Source organism: Schistocerca nitens, chromosome 6, assembly GCF_023898315.1.
Source record: "Schistocerca nitens isolate TAMUIC-IGC-003100 chromosome 6, iqSchNite1.1, whole genome shotgun sequence".
NCBI classification, from domain to species: Eukaryota; Metazoa; Arthropoda; class Insecta; order Orthoptera; family Acrididae; genus Schistocerca; species Schistocerca nitens.
The window spans coordinates 527,428,132-527,450,706 of NC_064619.1; the positions used below are offsets into that span (position 1 = coordinate 527,428,132).

The following is a 22,575-nucleotide window of genomic DNA, read 5'->3' on the forward strand; positions in this document are numbered from 1 at the left end:
AAATCTTTCGGAAGATTCCGAGGTCATTTTTCGCCCGCGCCTGCGAAATTAGGAGTCGCATGATTGCACGCTCGTCGCCCACCACCTACTCGCGGCGGAAGCTGTGCACCAACACAAGGACCTGTACTAGCGCACACCTCCAAACACACGTAACATAGCATCACCGAATTCCAGAGATATCAGAGTTACCAGCGATTAAAATGAACAGTACAAGATGTCTCAGATAACTCTGATCTCACGTAAAATTCGAAAGCGTAGAGCGAACTGTTTTTTTTTTTTTTTTTTTTTTTTTTTTACAGTAGGTTTAATATAATTTATAACTACAGAGAACCAACTACATATATATTATCTGACAAACACGACATTGCCCGCGTATTTATTTTGCCAGTTTTCTATTACAAAAAAAAATCTCACACGTATTCCCGTACAGTCTCTGCACGCCGGACGCAGCTGTTTTGCGCGTCTACAACGCGATTTTGTAAACGTCTCTATAGCAAGGCTTTTTCATATCTACATCTACATTTATACTCCGCAAGCCACCCAACGGTGTGTGGCGGAGGGCACTTTATGTGCCACTGTCATTACCTCCCTTTCCTGTTCCAGTCGCGTATGGTTCGCGGAAAGAACGACAGCCGGAAAGCCTCCATGCGCACTCTAATCTCTCTAATTTTACACTCGTGATCTCCTCGGAAGGTTTAAGTTAGGGGAAGCAATATATTCGATACCTCATCCAGAAATGCACCCTCTCGAAACCTGGACAGCAAGCTACACCGGGATGCAGAGCGCCTCTCTTGCAGAGTCTGCCACTTGAGTTTGCTAAACATCTCCGTAACGCTATCACGCTTACCAAATAACCCTGTGAAGAAACGCGCCGCTCTTCTTTGGATCTTCTCTATCTCCTGCGTCAACCCGACCTGGTACTGATCCCACACTGATGAGCAATACTCAAGTACAGGTCGAACGAGTGTTTTGTAAGCCACCTCCTTTGTTGATGGACTACATTTTCTAAGGACTCTCCCAATGAATCTCAACCTGGTACCCGCCTTACCAACAATTCATTTTGTATGATCGTTCCACTTCAAATCGTTCTGTACGCATACTCCCACATATTTCACAGAAGTAACTGCTACCAGTGTTTTTTCCGCTATCATATAATCATACAATAAAGGATCCTTCTTTCTATGTATTCGCAATACATCACATTTGTCTATGTTAAGGGTCAGTTGCCACTCCCTGCACCAAGTGTATCCGCTGCAGATCTTCCTGCATTTCGCTGCAATTTTATAATGCTGCAACTTCTCTGTATACTACAGCATCATACGCGAAAAGCCGCATGGAACTTACGACACTATCAACTAGATCATTTATATATATTGTGAAAAGCAATGGTCCCATAACACTCCCCTGCGGCACGCCAGAGGTTACTTTAACGTCTGTAGGCGTCTCTCCATTGAGAAAACATGCTGTGTTCTGTTTGCTAAAAACTCTTCAATCCAGCCACACAGCTGGTCTGATATTCCGTAGGCTCTTACTTTGTTTATCAGGCGACAGTGCAGAACTGTATCGAACGCCTTCCGGAAGTAAAGGAAAATAGCATCTACCTGGAAGCCTGTATCTAATATTTTCTGGGTCTCATGAACAAATAAAGCGAGTTGGGTCTCACACGATCGCTGTTTCCTGATTCCATGTTGATTCCTACAGAGTAGATTCTTGATTTCCAGAAATTACGTGATACGCGAGCAAAACACATGTTCTAAAATTCTACAACAGATCGATGTCAGAGATATAAGCCTATAGTTTTGCGCATCTACTGGACGACCCTTCTTGGAAACTGGTACTACCTTTGCTCTTTTCCAATCATTTGGAAACTTCTGTTCCTCTAGAGACATGTGGTACACGACTATTACAAGGAGGGGGCAAGTTCTTTCGCGAACTCTGTGTAGAAACGAATTGATATCCCGTCAGGTCCACTGGACTTCCCTCTGTTGAGTGATTTCAGTTGCTTTTCTATTCCTTGGACACTTATTTCGATGTCAGCCATTTTTTCGTTCTCTATAGAAGCCCATTTTTCAGCTACACACGTTTGCGCTTCGCAGTTAAAAGCTGTCAAAAACGTTGTCAGGTGTCAGAGATTTCTTTAAGTTGAGTCATCTGTAGGAGTGTATTAGTAGTAAAGAACAAATGTATTAAAACTTTATGCACCATGCGGCACTTTATCACGCGTCTCAGTGCTTATGACAGCGTCTCTCCTGAACTACGTGTGGTGTCGTGATGTAAATTTGTAGCCGATATAGCGGCATATGTGGCTACTGTCTGCGAAATTTGTTACGAACAGAGTTAGTAGCAAGAAAGTAATAAATTTAAATGTCGTGCATGATGCAGCAGTTTTTCACGTATCTCATTGTTTATGACGTCATATCTCCAGAAATATGATAGGTAGACGGTTATTACCCCGACAGCGATTGTTGCCTGACAAAAGGATATGTGTACCAACTCTGGTTCATATCGGTTCAGTGGTTTAGAAGTAGACATGGAACACGCACACACTCATACAAACATCCATTTTTATAATATGTGAGAATATAATTTTGCCTAACAGATCAATAGTGTGACGCAGAATAAAAAGTTGCAATAAAAGAGTTGGGGAAATGTATTAAGCATCGAGGCTAAAATTGCTAGCAACGCATGATTTTGCACATACTGTAACAACAAATTTCTGAGCCTAAAGAAATGACCTGTCATAGCTATCTGACCCAAAGCCGAATTGTAGGAGTGATTTTAAACATTTTACTTGTGCCGCAGATTGGATGAAGTTTTATGTCGTCGACACGAGCGTAGGCTAGTTACATGTTTCGTAGATCATTTTAACAATTTTTTTATGTGTATGTATGATTAGCATCAGTAGATGACTTCATGCTGGTCAGTTACAACTTCCTAATTGGCACTGGCCTTTTTAACATTAATGAAAATATTATTTTTAAGTCTTGTTTACGGAACTACACCAAAAGTAGGAATTTTTTTACAGGTTACCAGTTTAAGGGAAATTCCACTGTGACTTAACAAAGTTGTCCAGAAGAAATGATTTTAGGATAGATTTAAAACTTGCGTTACCTGTCGCATATTTAATGTTGTTAGCCAAATCATCAAAAATTTTGCCTGACGTGTAGTGAATTACTTTTTGAGCAACTGGCAACCGTTGTAATGAATAATAAAGATAATTTATTCTGTTAATATTATGGGTGTGGACATCGCTGTTCTCATACTGGATTATGTAGGACGAAATTTCATTAGTGAACGTATGTGTATGTAAAACTTTGGAGGCGCAATTTAAAGCTTCTAACTTCTTAAATAGGTACCTAGAAGAAGATTGCGGGTAAACATCACATATTGTTACTGTTAGCTTTTATGTAGTCAATTTTTTTTTTTCTAAGTGACTGGTTGTCCTAGAAAATTATACCATAGGTGAGTAATGAGCGAAAGTGAACAAGATATATTAGGAAACTGATTCGTTTGTTTCCAAAGACTACGAAGGTAAGACTGTGGTCCTTAGGGGTTGATTAAGATAATTACACGTACGGAAGGTTACAATATTATCGCAGTTACGTCCACTTTGGAGAGTGCTGAGTTTTGGCAGCAGTTCCAATATTTAAGAACAAGTGTTGTCATTTGGTGGCAATGGGCGTTATTTTTCATAGGCAACCTTATGTGGCGACAGTTCTTGGACACCTTCGATTGAATGGCTCTGAGCACCATGGGACTTAACAGCTACGGTCATCAGTTCCCTAGAACTTAGAACTACTTAAACCTAACTAACCTAAGGACAGCACACAACACCCAGCCATCACGAGGCAGAGAAAATCCCTGACCCCGCCGGGAATCGAACCCGGGAACCCGGGCGTGGGAAGCGAGAACGCTACCGCACGACCACCAGATGTGGGCAATCACCTTCGATTAATGAGGCTGATGGGATTGTTTTAATACTTGGTGACAGCCTTGAGCTGCGTGATTATGTAGCATGATGATGTTTTGGTAAAAGAAGTGACAAGGTTGGCTGTTATGGAAGTAAATATTAATTATTGTGCAAGTCTTTCTTCTAGTGTCTAACTTACTTGTCCGAGAAGTTTGTTTTACGAGATCCACTCGATAGTGAGCCGGAAATTTCATACTGTAGCAGCTTTCCCTTGGCTTTTTTTCCATTTAACTTCCTTGTTAAACATTTTGCTGCAAAATGTATCAAGGAGTACACTACAGCCTACTTGCTGTTGTAGTCCCCAATTCAAAGACTGGTTTGATGCAGCGCCTCCAAACTGGTCCGTCCTGTGCTAGCTTCTTCCTCTTTGCCCAAGTTCTGCAACCTACATCCATTTGAACGATGATTATTGTATTCAAGCATTGGTTTTCCTCTACGAGTTTCCTCCCAAATTTCCTTCCATAACCAAGTTCACTATTATCTGACGCCTCAGTAACTATTCTTTCAGTAGACAACTTGTTTAGTCAAGCTGCGCTACACATTTATTCCCCCCCCCCCCCCCCCAATTCGACTCTGTTCTTCCTCAATAGTTATTCGATCTACCCGTTTAATCTTCAGCATTTTACTGTAATTCCCCTTTTTAAAAGCTTCAATTCTCTTCCTATCTGGACTGTTTATCATTCGCATTTTATTTCCGTGCAAGGCTTCACTCCAGACAAGTGCCTTCAGGGAAGACTTCGTAAGACCTAAATTTACACCCGATGATAAATTTCTTTCTTTTTCATGAATGCTAATCTGGTTATTGCAACTCCAAATTTTATATCTTCCCTATTTCGGCCATCATACTTCATTTTCCACGGCAAATAGCAAAGCCCATCTGCAACTATCAGTCTCTCATTCATTAATATAATTCTCTCGGCACAGCCTGTTTTAAGTGGACCACGTTCCTTTACACTTGTTTTATTTTTGTTGACGTTCATCTTATATTCTCTTTTGAAGGCATTATCCATTCCCTTCAACTGCTCTTAGAAGTCTTGACAGAATAACAATGTCATGGCAAACAGCAAAGTTTTTGTTTTTTCTCCCTGAACAGTATTTCGGTTTCCATATTTCCGTTGCTTCCTTTAGTGCTCGCTCAGATTAAAAAACATATGTGAGAGGCTACAACCTTGTCTTACTCCTTTCTCAACAACTGATTCCCTTTTATCCTTCGATTTTTGTAAGTGCTGCCTCGTTTCTGTGCGTGTTGTAAACAATTTTTTCGTTCTCTGTCCTTGCTACCACAATGCCCCTGCTGCCTTTAGAATTTAGAGAAGTATATTTCAGTCAACAGTGTCAAAAACCTTTTCCAAAACTACAAATGCTGTTATTGCGGGTTGATCTATCTTCCACAGCTAGATATCTGAAATAGTAATGTAACTATCATTACGGAATTTTGTTTTACTTTTGATTTTCCTAATAGACGCAAGAATTTCAGTTGGCGATGAATGGCACTGCTGGTTGATATATTCCGACTGGAATGTTCGTTCGATTACTTTAATTATTTCCGCTTCTAAGGAGGATGTTATCCCTTAAACATGAGTAATTAGTGTAGACTGCTATGACAAAGTCATTAAAGCATGATATCACTGATTCTGGAGGGACAGGAAAAGCCTTTGCTGAGATATGACCTCTAGAACAGCACAGAGGAAGATGCCGAACTTCTGCTGATGTGCACCTTATAATTCCAATGGAACAGGCATAATAGACATTGTCGTATGTCATCACTGTTTGAGTAACTTGAGATAAATTTGGCATTGAAAGCTTTGTATAGGTTCTCAGTCTGGCGATCAGAAACTGTGGACCACATCTCTAAGAACTCGCCACCAAAGAAACAGGTGGAGAGAATTTCTTCCAGAAGCAGAACGCTACCCTCGAAGAACCACCTCACCAGCGTGCGTTAGCCACCTTCCCTGAAGAGTCATTTGTGTTAATAGTTTACTACACAACTGATATCAGGATTTTTCCAAGGCAATTGTGAAACTACCGTAAGTAAGACAAAAGCCGTTACCAAACACTTTTACTCCCCTCGGCATTTATAGACAGCTGCGATCCGAGCATGAAACAGTTTGGTTAGCCTTGTCGCAGTAACACTAGCAGTTAATGCATTAGGCTCGAGTTATTATCCGAGAAAGAAAGCAGCCGTATTTACATGCTGCCACCCTTTCTGGCTGACTTTATGTAACGGTGCCCAAACACGATAATGGGGCTATAACGATCACGGGAACAGGCTCGTACGTGTCCAACGTATTTGTCACTTACGTTTCAAGGATGGTCTCGTTATGTGGAGGCACGCGGGCCGCATTACTGCTCAAAATATTCAATTATCACGACGTTAGGAAACACGAGGATCCGCTTCGAAGCAGTTGTATGCACTCTTCGAATTATAGGTAGAAAACAGTGTGGAAATGAGACCCAGCTCTCTCCGACCGTACTTTATGAGTCAGAAGAGAACGAGAATCGTTTGACCCTGGTCTCTACCCGAGTTAATATAGGCGTGCAAAGATACTGGTTATTCAGTCATCTGGAAGCAATTTAGATCAGTGCCCAAAGACGGCGCACTAAAATCCTTGACAGCACGCAGTGCTGTTGCCAGCTTCCAACTGCGAAGCGCGAGCGACTTTAGGCGAAAGCAGTAACCAAGGTGTGAGAACGCTGAGGCATTGCCGTAGAGACGTTAACAAAATCACTTACAAGTTATTGGCCGAGGCAGTCGCGCGAAGCTGCAGCGCATAGTCCGGTGTAATTTTCGGGGATCGACTTACTCCGACTCAGTTATAGCGTCGGTTGTTTACGACAGAGCTCTCATCACTATTTCAATTCAAGATAAAGTGAAAATTTCTATAAATAGAACAGTACAGTTTGACTGTTTTGGCGTAGAAATCATTCGAGTCAGTCCGAAAGCAAAACTTAAGGCACGTTCTCAATCTAGAAAGAAATGACAGTTTCTTAACCTGCATAGCCAAACAACAGTTCAAACCATGGTCTACTAGATCGCAAATCCTCAGTCATCTCACACTTCCCGTTGCATTCAGCCAAACTAATTGTTGGGGATGCAACTATCTGAACAGGTTCGTAACTATTCCTGTCACATTCCCCATATGTATGTGTGTAGTCTGCCGAGCTGCTCCCTTATCCTAACTCCACAAGAATTGTGGGTAGCTGTTAGTATTATAATAATCTCACCACTGCGACTTACATCTACAAAGACATTCGCCATGCCAAAATTCAGAGCAAAGTGTAGAGCAAGTTGTGCCAAGATTACCCACACGGTAAACTATTATTTTTGGGGAAGCAGGATTGCTATATTGTCTACCTCTAAAAGCTTTAGATTTACTGAACTTAGGGCACTTTCATCCAAAAATTGTCATCTAACTTCGTTTAGCATTTCATTTACAGTTTAGTGGAAACGGTACTGACCTGCTATGTGCAATAGTGGTTCTTTGAATTCCAATATCTTCCATCAGAGCAATTCAATAAAGACAGCTAAACTGGATATTACTGCATCGAAAATACTACCACCAATACCAAAATGGCACGAATTTTTTATTCTGCATTACCTATGCACCAAACGAAAAAGTAATTACTCATATTAGCGAATTTTTCGTATTATTCGTTATAGTCTCCTTCAGTGGTTAAAGACAGTAGTGATTGTTGCTGAAACAGTCCCAGGATATTCACTCAGCTCTCTTAAGTAGCCAATTTCAGCTGTGCTCTTTGCTACCAAAGAATGAATTTTTTCCAGCTGTTATTTTCGGCCCCGATTTCTAATGTCATTATAAGGGTTTTTCAGAGAAAAAATAAAATATCGCATCAGATATTCGCAAGACTATCTAAAGCAACCACTCTTGTTTCATTTTTGACAGCTGTCGTCCTCAAAAATGGTTCAAATGGCTGTGAGCACTATGGGACTTAACATCTGAGGTCATCAGTCCCCTAGAACTTAGAACTACTTAAACCCAACTAATCTAAGGACATCACACAGATCCATGCCCGAGGCAGGATTCGAACCTGCGACCGTAGCGGTCGCGTGGTTCCAGACTGAAACGCCTAGAACCACTCGGCCACACCGGCCGGCTGTGGTCCTCAAATTTAGTTTCTTTGTGCACTTGCAGGGAACATTACATTATAAATAAATTAGATAGCAGTACAAGTGTTTGATTCTGCACCAACATTTTACAGTAATAGACATCTTTATTTGTAGTTACATTCTATGGTGGGTTCTTAGGTCCTTTCACTGAACATTTACGTAGCGGCCGGTAGCTATCTTTCAGATGTACGCCAAGTAACGAGTATATGCTTCCTTTCGGACTCCAGTGAGCCCTGAAAGAAGATCAGAGCATAAATGTTATATGTCTTTTCGCTTGGAAATGCCACTAATGACGAATTAATAATTAACTTTTACGGCATCGCAACTACTCTGAAAACGGTAACTGCAACACCTATGAATTCACCGATGTATGTAACACGGGTCGGAGGCCAGGTTCTTTGCATTTCACAGCAGTAGAGCCCAATCTGAGTACGTGTAATGTATTTTTATTTCTAGGTAACGAACTCAAATCTAATGAGATCTCTCAAAAACATCAATTACATATCTGATATGCAAACAACTTTACAGTGATTCTTGCGGAATATCATGATCCATTAGATCCTCGTTGTGACTTATTAGAAGAACCAAACTTCAGTGATTTCTTACTAATACAGTGTTCCTTATATATGTTTTACTTTGAACTGTCAGACTGGGAAAATTACTGCCTTTGACAAGTATCTCTGAGAACATCCTAAGCAAAGTACGAGTAAGAATGAAAGTAATGAGAGCTGACTTTCTTCCGGCGTATACAGTGTTCAAGTAACTTATGAGCATGCAGCCCGGTGACGTCGTCGATAACAGCTGAAGTTTTTCGTTGAACATGTCGGTTTGGTCACCTGTCGCAATATCGGCTGTTGTCGACGTCGCCTGGCCGCATTCCCGTAAGTTATACCAACAATGAAAGTAATATTATGAGCAGCACATTAAATTTGAGCAAGGTCTCCTTTTCTGAAATGGACACTAATTAACGCTAGTGACATGGCGGTATCAACATACACCACTGGAGAGAATTCCAGCGGCAGTTACGTGGCGACTTCTTTTCTAGAAGCATGTACATGTAGTAGTTTTCAATACAAAAGCAGTTAGCCTTAGACAATGTCAGTGGTTGCTTAGTAGGTTAATACAAGTGAATTTTATAACTGCGTCTTTGTAGAATGCATTTCTGCTCAGTAGCTGTCCGTTTCTGCCGAAGACTGGACTACAGGTGACTACGACTCGCTATCTGGAACTGCGAGGACATACGGTAAGACGAGTTCGCTTTAGAGTGGAAGATTGGGCCCTTACGTTATCGCAAGAAAGGTAGTCAGGGTTTCTAAAGTTCACTAAGGAAAACCGCATGTCATATCAACGACGCAAAAGTAAAGCATCAGTGCAGGCGTACTTTGATGTATCTCCTAGTCGGTGGTTGATTTTATAAAGACCTGCTAGGTCTGAATGTTATCAGTGGAAAGTTTCTTGGTTAATTTCTTTCTTGGCGTATCGATTTTTACGTAAATAGAGAAACTTTTGGTATTAATCGTTCCCATAAGCCATAAGCTTTATGTAGGATGAGACTACCGAAAGATATATTTACTGAAAAATATGGGAGTTGTTGTAAGTGTGTACTAACACGTCTTCGCGTTAATATTAGGACAAACTCGCAGTGCTAAGTCTGTCATTAGATACGGCACACGAACTACTCAGATAATAGTGCCCAAATTGGGCAATATTTTCTTGAGTCTTAAAACATGATAGTTGTGAGGATTCTGGCTACTAACAGCGAGAATACGATGCTGATTGTTTCCTTTAAGTTTTTCGTTTAGTTTTGCAAATAAATTATAAAATTGGCTTTTCCCATTCTTTGTAATTAACCTCCATCGGTCCTACAAACACACACACACACACACACACACACACACACACACAGTGTCACTGGCAAAGCACTATTCGTCATATGTCGTTCCCATTTCCCTGGACGTAGAATATGCATTCAATAAAACAGCCCACTACCAGGTCTGAAACGAGAAGGTGTTATTGGCGGTGTGGTATTTATCACCACAGCCTGCTTATTTGTTTCCTCTGTGGCAACCCTGCTGTTATTTTCCGCGTGCGTGCACGAGTGTGAAGTGATTGCCGCGCTGTCTGCCATTACCTGATTCCGCGCCAACCCCTCATTTCCTCTGCGGGAGAACTGCTTTCGATCTCGGCTGATGATAAGCTCTGTGTCCCATTATTTTTTCAGAGCACTTAAAACGCTTTGGCAAAGCACGGGGACGAGAAGGTTAGTCGAAGCAGTAGCGTCAAAGTCACCGCTCTCTAGTTGATTTTGGCCTAGAGACGTAGTAACAAGACTATACGGAGGACGTAGTAAACAAGATTACTCCCCTTTGCAATAATAATAGCGACAAGTATTCAGTAGTCTCTAACAGTAGTGGATATGTATATAATGGTAAACAAACACAGGCAGTGCTGTGAGGACATGCACGATATAGCGTAGAAGTTTCTAAAAATACACTATTTGTTTTACCAATAATCTTGAGTCTGCGCGAATTATTACAAATCTTACCTCGCAAATATCCAACATTCGATTACTAATGTAATCCTAAGGGCAGCAGAGGTAAAACACAGGGAGCGATATAACTGTACAGATCTGTACAGAAACCAAACTGTAGTTATAAGAGTAGGACGTAGGAGGTGGGTAGTAGTTTGAAGGGAATGAAATAAGGTAGTATCCTATCCCCAATATTATATTATCTGCACACTAGCAAGCTGTCAAGAATACCGAAGATAAATCGGGAAAGAGAATCAAATTTCAGCGAGAACTTTACGGTTAACCGATGATGTAATTCAGCTGAACGTAATGGATAGTATCTTGAAAAGAGGTTACCAGATAGGCGTAAACAAAAATAATATGACTATAATGGAGTGTGACGAGTACAATGAGGCAATGCCGAGGCAATTAGATTACGAAGTACGAAACAAAAATAGTAGATGAGTTGTGCTATTTAGGCAACAAAATATCTATGACATCAGTATATCGGTTATCAAACGCACACTAATAATCATTGTACAGCAATGAAATGTCGATGATAATTTAGGGAAAAAGAAAACAGAAGCGTCTAAAATGTGGTGCAACAGAAGAATGCTGAAAATTATCATCATTCAGCGAATGACTAACGAGGAGGTACAGGATCTAACTGGGCGAAAAACCATTTACGGCACAACTTGGCTAAAAGGAGGACACATACCGAGACATGGAAGAATCATCAGTATTGTGATGTGAGGGAGAGTGGGGGTCGTAATAATTGTACGGCGAAACTAAGGCTTGAATAGAGTAAGTAGATTCAACTGGATGTAGGCTGCAATATTTCTGCGGGGCTTGTCCCTGACAGCCAATCACGGAGATCTGCAAGAAAAAAGTCTCCAGAATTAGGACCATCTCAAAAAAGAAGAGGTCGCAATATCAATTGTTCACAATTTTACTACATTCTCTCAAGCCTAAGAGATCTCAAAATGTTATGGTAATAAAATTTCTCGCAAAATTAAAAAAAAATAGAAACTATGAATACTACGAAGAACATGTCAATATCTTATGCATCGACGAGCGTTGGAAACAGATGTTTGCAAGTCCAACTCTAAGCAAAACTAAATAAACGCTGTGTGAAAATGTATCGAGTATCCATGGTGTCAGTTTGTCAAATAATTGTATTAATATATACAAGAAGAAAATTATCTTGAAAGCAACAATATACCAAGCAAAGTCTGAATGTAGTACATATGACGTTCATGTAAATACGTAGACCAGACATAAGCATTACATGTAAAAAGCATAGCATTAGTGAATATATGCATGGCAATAACCTCCAAGTATGACTGGTTGCCTCATCTACAAATATTTCAGACTGTAACGCAGTAATGGAAAAAAAGGTTTCGCTATAAACGAAATCAGTGAGGTATGAAGCATAATGCGGCGTTCAGGACTGCTACAGTACGAATATAGATTACATCTGTTTAACAAGGCACATCTCTAGAGAATGAAAAGACTGATCATCTTCAGCAAAATTGTCACGCACGAGTGCCCACTCTACGATGCAAGACAAAAATCTCCGTGTAGACTGTTCCTGGATGGAGTCACTACTGATGCACCGTTGTAACTGCAGATGGACTAGTGTCAACTGTCAATGTATTTGAAACAATCGTTAACCTAATATAAAGAGCACAACGAACAAATAGAAACCGGTTATTAGACAGATGCTTTTAATTTTGCATTTTTTCTGTACAAATACGGTTTTCACTTTGGCATTTCGGATCCATACCGGGAATAAGCAAATTTTAATTTTTGTATGCTTGTATGCTCTTACATTCATAAAAGTCTTTGCTCTTAACACCACTTTTCCTTACTATTCCAAATACATGTTATACACAAAAAAAGGAACTGTATCAGTTAACGTTCCTCCAGAGTTACCACTCTGAGCCAAGTCCTTATTGTAAGTACAAGGCGGAAGGGAGTAACATGTTTCTAGAACTATCTGTTGTCCGACTTGTCACTGTTATCTTGTAAATTTCCCGTTGTAATTTGTAAATATCTTGTAAATCAATCACATAGAGTGGATAAAGCAGTAAAAAATCGTACAATTTAGCTGTGAACTCTAAATTCCTGCTAATAATTTCCTCTTGATAAGGCCTCCAGACAAACTAGCAACAGGCAAGGGACGGCTGTAAGTTTACCCACAGGTTGACGCCTCGTGTTGAAGGTGTACCCTACCGAAAGTATTCCAATGAAGCACGTTCTGCGCTTTGTTTTGTGTGTGGCTTCAGCTGTATGCCGAAAATAATTCAAAAGTATACTGCAAAAATGGTTCCGACTGAGAATTATGACTTTCATTTTAGGGATGGAGCGATGTCACAAGCTAAAGTAGCATCGTCTGTACCTCACTGAAAGGGGATTGGGATTTCAGCTTTTCTCAATGCGTGCTAGAGGTACAGCGCATAATGTTAGCAGCCCATTTCTATGGGCGACGCATTTAGAGACACGGAGAAGGAACTGTGATCTATGAAATGTCGTATGACTTCTGTCGTTGTGGACGGCTGTTCAGGATCCGCCTTTCAATCAGCATTTGGCCTCACGAGGGTGAGTGGTCGCCGCTCCTCGGGTTCCCACCAGAGAAATTTCTGCCACAGTCACTGGGAACGTAAGGCAACAGCTCCACGTCAGTAATAGGGACTCTAAAAATGACCTGCGAATCTACTTTCATTTCCGTCAGTTTGACTAGTTTCGCTCGCCACGAGTTCCTCTTGTGTGCCAGCTTCTTCACCTCAGAGTAACTCTTACACCCGGCGTCCTCTTATTTGTTGGATATATTAAGACTCTGTCATCCTCTACAGTTTCTCCCTCTTGAGCTCCGTAAAGTGCCATGGAAGTTATTCATTGATGCATTAACACATCATCCTGTCCCTTCTTGTGAAGGCTTTCCACACATTCATCTCCTCACCGATTCTCCGGCGAGCATCCTCGTATCTTAGCAGTCCACTTAGTTTTCTCCATCCTTCCGTAGAACCACATCTCAAACATTCAGACTCTCCTTTTTTCTGATTTTCCCCACAGTCCATAACTCACTTCCACAGAATGCTGTGCTCCAAATATACATTCTCATATTTTTCTTCCTCAAATTAATGCCGGTATTTGAAACTAGCAGACTTCTGGCCAGGAACGCCCTCTTTCCCTACTGTAGTCTGCGTTTTATTCCTCCTTGCCTTGTCCGTAATGTATTTTGCTCCCAAGTTAGCAGATTTCTTTCAAGGGCGCACTTCGTTGTCCACAATTTTCAGTCTAACATTATCACGAATCTATTTTTCTAGTCCTCATTACCTTTGTCTTTCTTCGGTTTACTCTCTATTTTGTGCTCATTAGATCATTCCATTCAACAGGACCTTTATTTCTTCCTCACTTTCAATGTCGATAGGAATCATTATCATTCTCATTGATATCCTTTCGGCCTGAATTTTAATCCCATTTCTGAACATATACTGAGTAAAATCTTCAGCCCTTATCTTTTGGATTTGGGAAGGAACCTCACATCGACACATTCTTGGGCAAAAAGATAGGATACTGTGGTTCACTGGGAGAATTGGTGGAAGTACAACGCCACCACAGAAGTGACCATCAGAAAATCCTCTCTTAAAATAATTTTCCTGAGTCCTTAGTAGCAAAAACCCGACTCTGGAACAACCTTCCGCATCATGTTACAGAACTAAATAACATCTCCAGCTTAATAAGACAGGTTATGACATATATACTGAAGCAACCATAAGATTACCATTGTTGCTGTACACACTCGTTACCGTTATACATCCCTCTTTCCAACTTTTTCTCCCTCATTTCTCAGTATTCTTAGCCGATATAGAATCCAGAACTTACTTTACCATAAACGATATATTTTGTAGTCTTGTAAAGTCTTCTTGTATCTGTCACTATCACTATTATTATTGACGTCACAGTTATTATCATCATCATTATTATTTTCGTTATTACTGGTATTATAACTATTAGTGGCGTCAGCTGCAGTAGTACAAGTAATGCCAATATTAACCTAGTTAGTTCATAGTACAATCTACTCAGTGTCACATGAGCCACTCAAATCACTTTAACACTAGTCGTCACATTAAAATTGTTATTTATTAGATAACTACGATGTAATGCATACCGTACGTGTGGAACAATGGTGCGATGTAAGAAAGGGCATAATGGCCCCAATGAAATCAGGTTAAACAAATAAATAAAATGAAAACTTTTTAACACAGCTATGTCATGTCCTGAACACAAAAGTAAACTAGATAAACTCGAGCCTGTATACCAATGTGCAGTCATTATTCCCGTACACGGTTTGTTAATAAGATACGAACGGAGTTCATCGCGACGGGTACCCTACGTGAAAAGTACTGTTTTATGTTTGTAAGAGCGCCCAAGATTCACTTCCAGGAAGTAAAATGTAATTATCGTTTCATGTTATCTGCATCTGGCTTACCGCGAAGCACCAGAACAAAGCCCTAAGCGTTTGTCCTCGTAGCGTTTCGCCGAAAGTTATCGATCGCAAATTACATTGATGTTACCCTCTGGAATTCTAGTACGACGGTAATTCAAAGTAATCACAGTAGTTTGGCGTCCCTGCTTATGCTATTATTCAACATGCTTCTGTTTTCGTGACATTGTGCGTAACCTGGACTGGGTCACAGGCGCCAAGACGAGGATTCCTCTCCCGCATGACGAGAGAAGTTGCTTAGAGAAGGGGACAGCACGAAGCCAGGCGCGGCCTCCACAGCCCAGGGTCACAGGGGAGCGCGCCGTGAGGTCCGTTACCGCAGGGCGCACGCAGCTAAACATGTTTTGGGCTTCGCCATACAGAACAACTGGATTAGGAACGTGATTCTTGTGAACGAAAACAGCGCCTCCAACGAGACTTAACTCGCTTTTCTGTGTGTGTGTGTGTGTGTGTGTGTGTGTGTGTGTGTGTGTGTGTGTGTGTCAGTCGCTTGGCATCTTTTTTGACATCTTTTCAAAAGAGGACTGCCCTCGTAGTGAGTATTTACAAGACTCTTCAATGGTACATTTCATATCATGTTTGGAAGACTGACAGGCGCTCAACAACATTGCTATCACCACCTCTGTTAAATATTGTTTAAATTCTTAGTGAGACGAACGAAGTCATACACGTAAAAATTCATTCTGGCCTGTGGACACACCATAGAAACTTGGGACTGTGTGGCAATAACAAAGGCACCAGTTAATTACCAAAATATTAAAATGGCTAATGAAAATAAATTGGTAATTGCGTGTCTGCATGCACACTTGTGCCCTTTCCTCACGGTTTAATGAAACTGTAATACACTCAGGACACAAAATTATAAATAAAACGAGAATTAACTAAAAATACAATGCTGAAAGTTATCCTATGGTACACTAACAGAAGTAGGGGGAGAGCCAGTTATTGTTGAAAGTTCTTCACATGGATGTTAAAAATGCTTAAATAAAAATCTTAGTCTCAGTTAAAAATACATTTAATAAGAGAGAAATGGACACAGTGAAAATTGTCAAACTACGATACAGATAATCGAGGCTGATTCTATCACTGACTAAAGAGACAATAAAAAATATCCGGCAATTTAGGTACTACTATGAACAACACATAAAACCTTAAATTCCTCTTCACCATCCTGTCTATGTTATTTAAAGCAGTAGATAAGACGTCAGCAAGAAAAACCGCTGTTGTCGCGTCAAAAATGTAATATGCAGTCTAATAAAATCTGGAACTCCGACAATGGCAATCCAGGAAGCACATCACACCGTTGGGTTGTCTCGACGGAGAAGGTGCCTGCGTGTTAGAGGACGATGATCTATTCACAGTCACGTTAAAGCCACTTCTGACTGTGTGACGGAACATGTTCGTCACAATGGGACTGTGGCCTTCACCGTCCTTAATTTTTGTTATTTGGAACCTCCGTCCACTTATTCTCATACTGACACACAGCTACTACACAGAAACGAGATAGTAGTACACAAGAGGACAGTACAGGGAACCTAATTTCTGTCGTTGCAAGCTTAGCTTGTTGCCATGTCCACTTGGTCATTTCCCTGGATTCCAACATGGGCCGCTACCCAGCGGAGTGATACTTCATCCTCCAGTCTTTGTAGCTTTTGAACGGTGTGGGTGGACTGCATTTCCTGCTGGACGCCCTAAATAACTAGTTTGTAGGTTGCTTGCAGAAGCAGATCAGACGACAAAATTATTCCGTCGACTGAATCTTGTCTGCTTCAGTGCGTTTAGCATCCCACAGAGCTCTGCAACAAAGGGTGTGAAGTCATCTGTAAGCCGAATCCTAAGGACACTACCAGGGGGAAACTTCCGAGCACCCGACCCATTTGAAGATACTTTCGTATTCCGTGGTACAATAATTATGAGCACACTAGAATATGTTTGGTCGCTGAATAGAATTTGTGTAAGTTATTTACATAAAGCCAACTGCTAAGCAATCTACCGTCCTGGTCCATTATTCTAATTTCTTTTTCGTAGAACTCCAACAATCCGTTGGTAAAAGAGTCGCCAACGGTTCCTTCTTTACCATTTCTTTATTTTTCCTCTTAGTTGCACTATCAATTTGGGTTAATGGTGACTACTTTCGAATAGAAAAGTCTACAACGGCAAAATCAAGAAACGACGTTTGTTTGTTCAGTAACAGCTTAAATTGGCTAAGACCATTGACGCTTAAGTCTCCGAGGTATTACATAAGTAGCCAAGAGATAAGAATTTATCTAATGGACTGTTCATTACAGTATAATAACCTACGTTTCAGAAAATTTATCTAGGACATATTACACTTCTTAATACGGCCTGTGGTCAACAGTTATAAAAATGATTTCTAATAATATGAGGGAGATAATGGCCACTGAATCTTGAAGTAAGGGGCAAGGGTGAGGGTGAGGGTGAATCTACAGGTATAAGATCCAGAATGAGATTTTCATTCTGCAGCGGAGTGTGCGCTGATATGAAACTTCCTGGCAGATTAAAACTGTGTGCCTGACCGAGACTCGAACTCGGGACCTTTGCCTTTCGCGGGCAAGTGCTCTACCATCTGAGCTACCGAAGCACGACTCACGCCCGGTCCTCACAGCGTCATATGTCGTTCCCATTTCCCTGGACGTAGAATATGCATTCAATAAAACAGCCCACTACCAGGTCTGAAACGAGGAGTGCTAGTTCTGCAAGGTTCGCAGGAGAGCTTCTGTAAAGTTTGGAAGGTAGGAGACGAGATACTGGCAGAAGTGAAGCTGTGAGGACCCGGCGTGAGTCGTGCTTCGGTAGCTCAGATGATAGAGCACTTGCCCGCGAAAGGCAAATGTCCCGAGTTCGAGTCTCGGTCGGGCACACAGTTTTAATCTGCCAAGAAGTTTCAGGTATAAGATCTGTTTGAACGAATGAAACTCGTATAACTACTTAAACGAGATTTAATAAGGAACCATAACTAGTACAAGAACATGCGGATTTCAAACACCAACGTCAAACAAAATTCAGGAATTATCGGGAACTACAGTTGAGGGTATTTTAAATCATACTGCTTTTATGAAAGATGATGCCTGGTAGCAATGGGCAGCTATAGACTGAATGCTTCACCCTAGGCTCCTACCCGCCATTTAATTAAGCAGGCAGAGTAATCCGCTTTCCTTTCAGTCTGTGTTTATATATCTAAACTGAAGCACTCAGTGACCAAACACTGTGCCTTAGTTTTATATACATTGTAGGAGTGTCTAAAAGCCACATGGTAAGATGACAAATAATTCATAAAACATATGCCCGAAAGACGAAAGGCAGTTACACATGATATAAAACTGATACAATAAAAAATCCGAAAGTTGAATTTTATAACGACAGTGTTCCGCCAGCCCCTGTCATTCGCAACTGTAAATCCTAGATCTTCTTTGAAGACAAGATCGACATTACAGACCATTACGGGGGCAACCACAAGGTAACGTGGAAAGCGGACTCATATTTTGCGTAACCGACACGTAGAGAATGTTGAGAAAATCCCGGAGCAGGTCTTTGTATTTCTTGTTTAAACTTTACTAGTCTAGTCAGGTGAGGACCAAGGATGTAATAAAGTACACAAACGGAACAAAATTGTACGATCTGCATTCCACAAAAGCTTTCACGTTTGTCTCAGAACCCCAAGTAACCTACTCCCTCATGCTTGACACATCTATGTATACCGCACGATGGAGAACACACTTCTCGCGAAGAAATGTGAATTTAATCAGTATTCATTGTCTCATTTCAAAAAATAGATTAGAGATTTGGTAGGAAACTGAAGATCTTTCAAGACACCCATTTACAGCATTCGAATGTTACGTTGACGTCATCTGGCAGCAATTTCGATCGTTTCTGCAATTCATACAGCGCGAATGTTGTGTATAAACGAGCAGTCAACACTGTCGTAGGATTAATAGATATCACTACAGCGTCCTGTAGAGTGACCGACATCTTTCGAATTATTCTGAAATTTCCAAACAGAATAATGGTTCCAACCACGAAAACCGTTGGCGGGTACTGTATGCAACAGTGTCATCAGGGAAATAATTCATGGACAGTTGATGTTCCTAAACAATGGAAACAATCAAGCGACTACACAGGAGCAGGATGTTCAAAAATATCTACTGCAATCTCACCATGCGACTAGTTAAGTAAAAAAAAGAAAATGACAGTCCCATAACTGTGATGGAAGGTAGCATTAGAAATAGGGTCATTAATGAAACCCGCAAGCGTTGTACGTCCACTCACTTCAGTATACGCCTAGAAGCAACTAAAATTAGTAAATTAATGAAACTTAACGCTGTCAACAAGTGTATCAGAATATTGGGAAACTGAAATCGAAATAATGTCAACATTCCTTTTAACGAGCATAAAATTCTTGTTTCTCTTTATTAGTGAGATGTAGTCTTAGATGCCACAACTAATGTAACCTTCAACAGGATGTAGCAATTAAATGAGACTCTATGAAAAGATTAGGCACTCCTCTCATGTGTGGTTAGTCGCAGCATGGAGAGAGAGAGAGAGAGAGAGACTTTATTATGATCGAAAATATGCCATAGTATTGAAATCCAACGGTAGTATTTCAGCCTTGTCCTATCTCGAAGTCTGCTTTGTGCATGTGCATTACAACGCTACTGAAGACAAAAAAACGTAAATAGCTGAAAGCAGGACAGTAGAGATAAAGACAAAGCGATCGCCAGTGAAAGCGTTATTGCGGTGTAAGACAGAGCGTAAGACGCTGGCATCAAAATATTTGACATCAACCCTTACGCGCCAGCCGTCAGCTGCTTGCATGGACGGACATGCGCAGTTTAAGCCCACCATCAGCCGTCAGTTGTTTGCTATAGACAGCAACGGATGTCGTCCGAGAACCGTATCCAGCACTTCTCTGGCTCCATATATGGTGGCGGAATTTGTAAGTCAGCAAATAATTCCCGCGAGAAGAAAAATAGGAAACAGACATTGATGTCTGGGTGGCTAAACTAAATTTTGGAGCACACTGGCAAATGGCGACTCTAATAATGTATACACGCTACACTCTTAGCTTTTCCACACTAAGAAATAATATCGTGGTTGACGAGTGAACAATTGCTAACTTCACGAATTCAAGCTCTGGAATATACTTGGTGTGTCATATTCTGAGTGTCACATCTGTCACGTACATGCGATATTTACCAGGAGGCAGTGGCGTATCTAAGACGTTATATTCAGGACGAACCTCGTTGCCGAAAATACATCAGACTACTTGCCACAAATGAAACTCGAAATGTAACAACGCCAGTAAGCCACCTGGTTATGTTATCAAGATCAGTTCATTAGCTGCGGTTACCACAATTTTATGTATTTAACTGCTCTTACACACGAAAAGCATAGAGAAATAATTACATTTTTGACATATGCTTTCTTTCTTGCTGTTGACATATTAAACTGAACTTTCTTCCGTGTGTGATGATCACAGGTTATACACAGAAAGCGTTACCCTTAAGAAGTAAATATTTACCAAGAAATCGTACATGACAACGAGAATAATTTCTCTTAACACTTGTGTGAAGTACTCCAACATGAAGAGCGTACAAAAAGCAACGTTTTGACGTTAAAACGAAAGATTCTGCTTTCTCAGTAGTAGGCGTCTGTGAACAATTTTTTAAGGGGTAAATGACTGGTAATTCAGCTGAAGATGAAATGGTAAGTTAAACGCTTAATGTAATGCAATGACAATGAAACTTTTGCTGAAAATCGTATTATTTGTCCATTATCAAACACCAACAGGCCCCGCAGAGCAGAGAAAGTGTTGCAGGGTGTGTGTAGACAAGTAAGGACAAAGATCGTACTGCGCGCGGACTGACCTTCCTTCACGGAGGCGGTGCCCAGGATCTGGTCTATGCTGTAGAGCCCGCGCGGCCTGGCGGGCTCCTCGGAAGTCCTCGGCAGCGGCTGCGACTGCTGCTGTTGCTGCTGCGCCGGCGGCTGCTGCTGCTGCACGTGGTGGTCCATCATCGCTGCACCGTCGCCCAAGCAGTACTGCGGGCCCGTCGACTCGTCCTCCCCCCTCGCGGGCGCGCACTCACTTAGATAATGAACTGCTCGCTGTCCCCCTCCCCTCCTACCCTTTCACCCCTCGCCGCGTCGCCGATCCGTAGCCGTGGCCGCTGCCGCCGTCTCTCTTTAATCACGCGCTATCGGTAAGAACTGACTCCCTCTCGCCGGCGGCAGCGGCGGCGGCGGCTGCGGCGGCTCCGGCCAATGGGAAGCCGCAGCGCGGCTGTCGCGCCCAATCAGAGCGACCGCGTGCCGGCGCAGGGGAGGGGCGCTGTTGACAGAGCCGGCGCCCGCGCTCCGCGTCTCATTGGCTGCAGGAAGCGGCTGCGGCTGCCACGCTGGCGGGACGCGCCGCTTAGGTCTGCGACGCGTCCTGCCGCTGTTGCGGGTCCTAACCGCTCGTCCTCCTGGCAACAGGTGTAAACAAGCGTCAGAAGCTGATTGCGAAACCCTGAACAACTACAGCTTCTTTTTTTATTTATGGATTCATCCGTTACTTCTTGGTAGAACAATTCCATATTTTATGCTTATCCATTACGGATATTTTAGAACCCTGACTGTATATTAATGTAAATAAATTATACACAACTGCAACCAGTCACTTTTTTCATTAATAATGCTTTATTACATTAACCGGTTTTCGAACCCTTTCAGGTTCATCTTCAGATGATTTCGGGAGAATCCGGGAAGTTACATCATTACTGGTAGTAGCATAATGCTGGGTGCTGGTTCTATGGCAGAAAGATGGGTCACACTTTAATGTATCGCCATGACTATAGATTATCTGTCGATATGGATGTGAATTTAGTTTTTACTTACTGCGACAGTATAGGCGGCTTTTTTCGTATCTGTCTGCATCCATTTTGAAGTCCAGAACACTTTCACACGAACTATATTAGTTCACACTTTAACAGTGACACTTCACCAGCATCCAGCATGCGCTTTACAACTGTTGCTTATAACAAAGATCTTGACAGAGAGATATGGCATAAGCCTACTTTGTACAGAGATGAAATTTGTTGTTCTTTACATGTGTTAAAGTCGATATAAGGGCAAGTTTTTTCATCAGAATGGTGATAGCATGAGAGCACTAGAGAAAATAATAATAAATTACTACAAGAATAAATTTCAGGTGATCTGTTATGTTATTTCTATTTGTATGTTACAGACAGTTTTTTTTTAACCATGAACAAAAATTCTTTAGCTGTTGACTTATTTTTATTCTAACATTAGAGTGATCTGGGATATTGGTAAAGGCAGCTTATGTTTGTTCTAGCTAGAATTAATATGTATACAGTACTGATTTATGTTAGCAATGGAGGGCTTTAACATTTAGAGATATGGTACATGCCTTATTCTGTGGTAGTATATTACATTGA

The 22,575-nt window shown here is 41.3% G+C and overlaps 1 protein-coding gene across 1 annotated transcript in view; it reads right to left on the reverse strand.

Annotated features, from left to right (window-relative positions):
- The window catches only part of LOC126263444 (retinal homeobox protein Rx2-like), a 144,871-nt gene that overhangs the window by 116,656 nt on the left and 5,640 nt on the right, over positions 1–22,575 (reverse strand). The window contains exon 2 of the mRNA XM_049960537.1: positions 21,004–21,109. Within this exon, the coding sequence (XP_049816494.1) occupies positions 21,004–21,109 (106 nt within the window). The remainder of the gene's footprint in view (positions 1–21,003; positions 21,110–22,575) is intronic.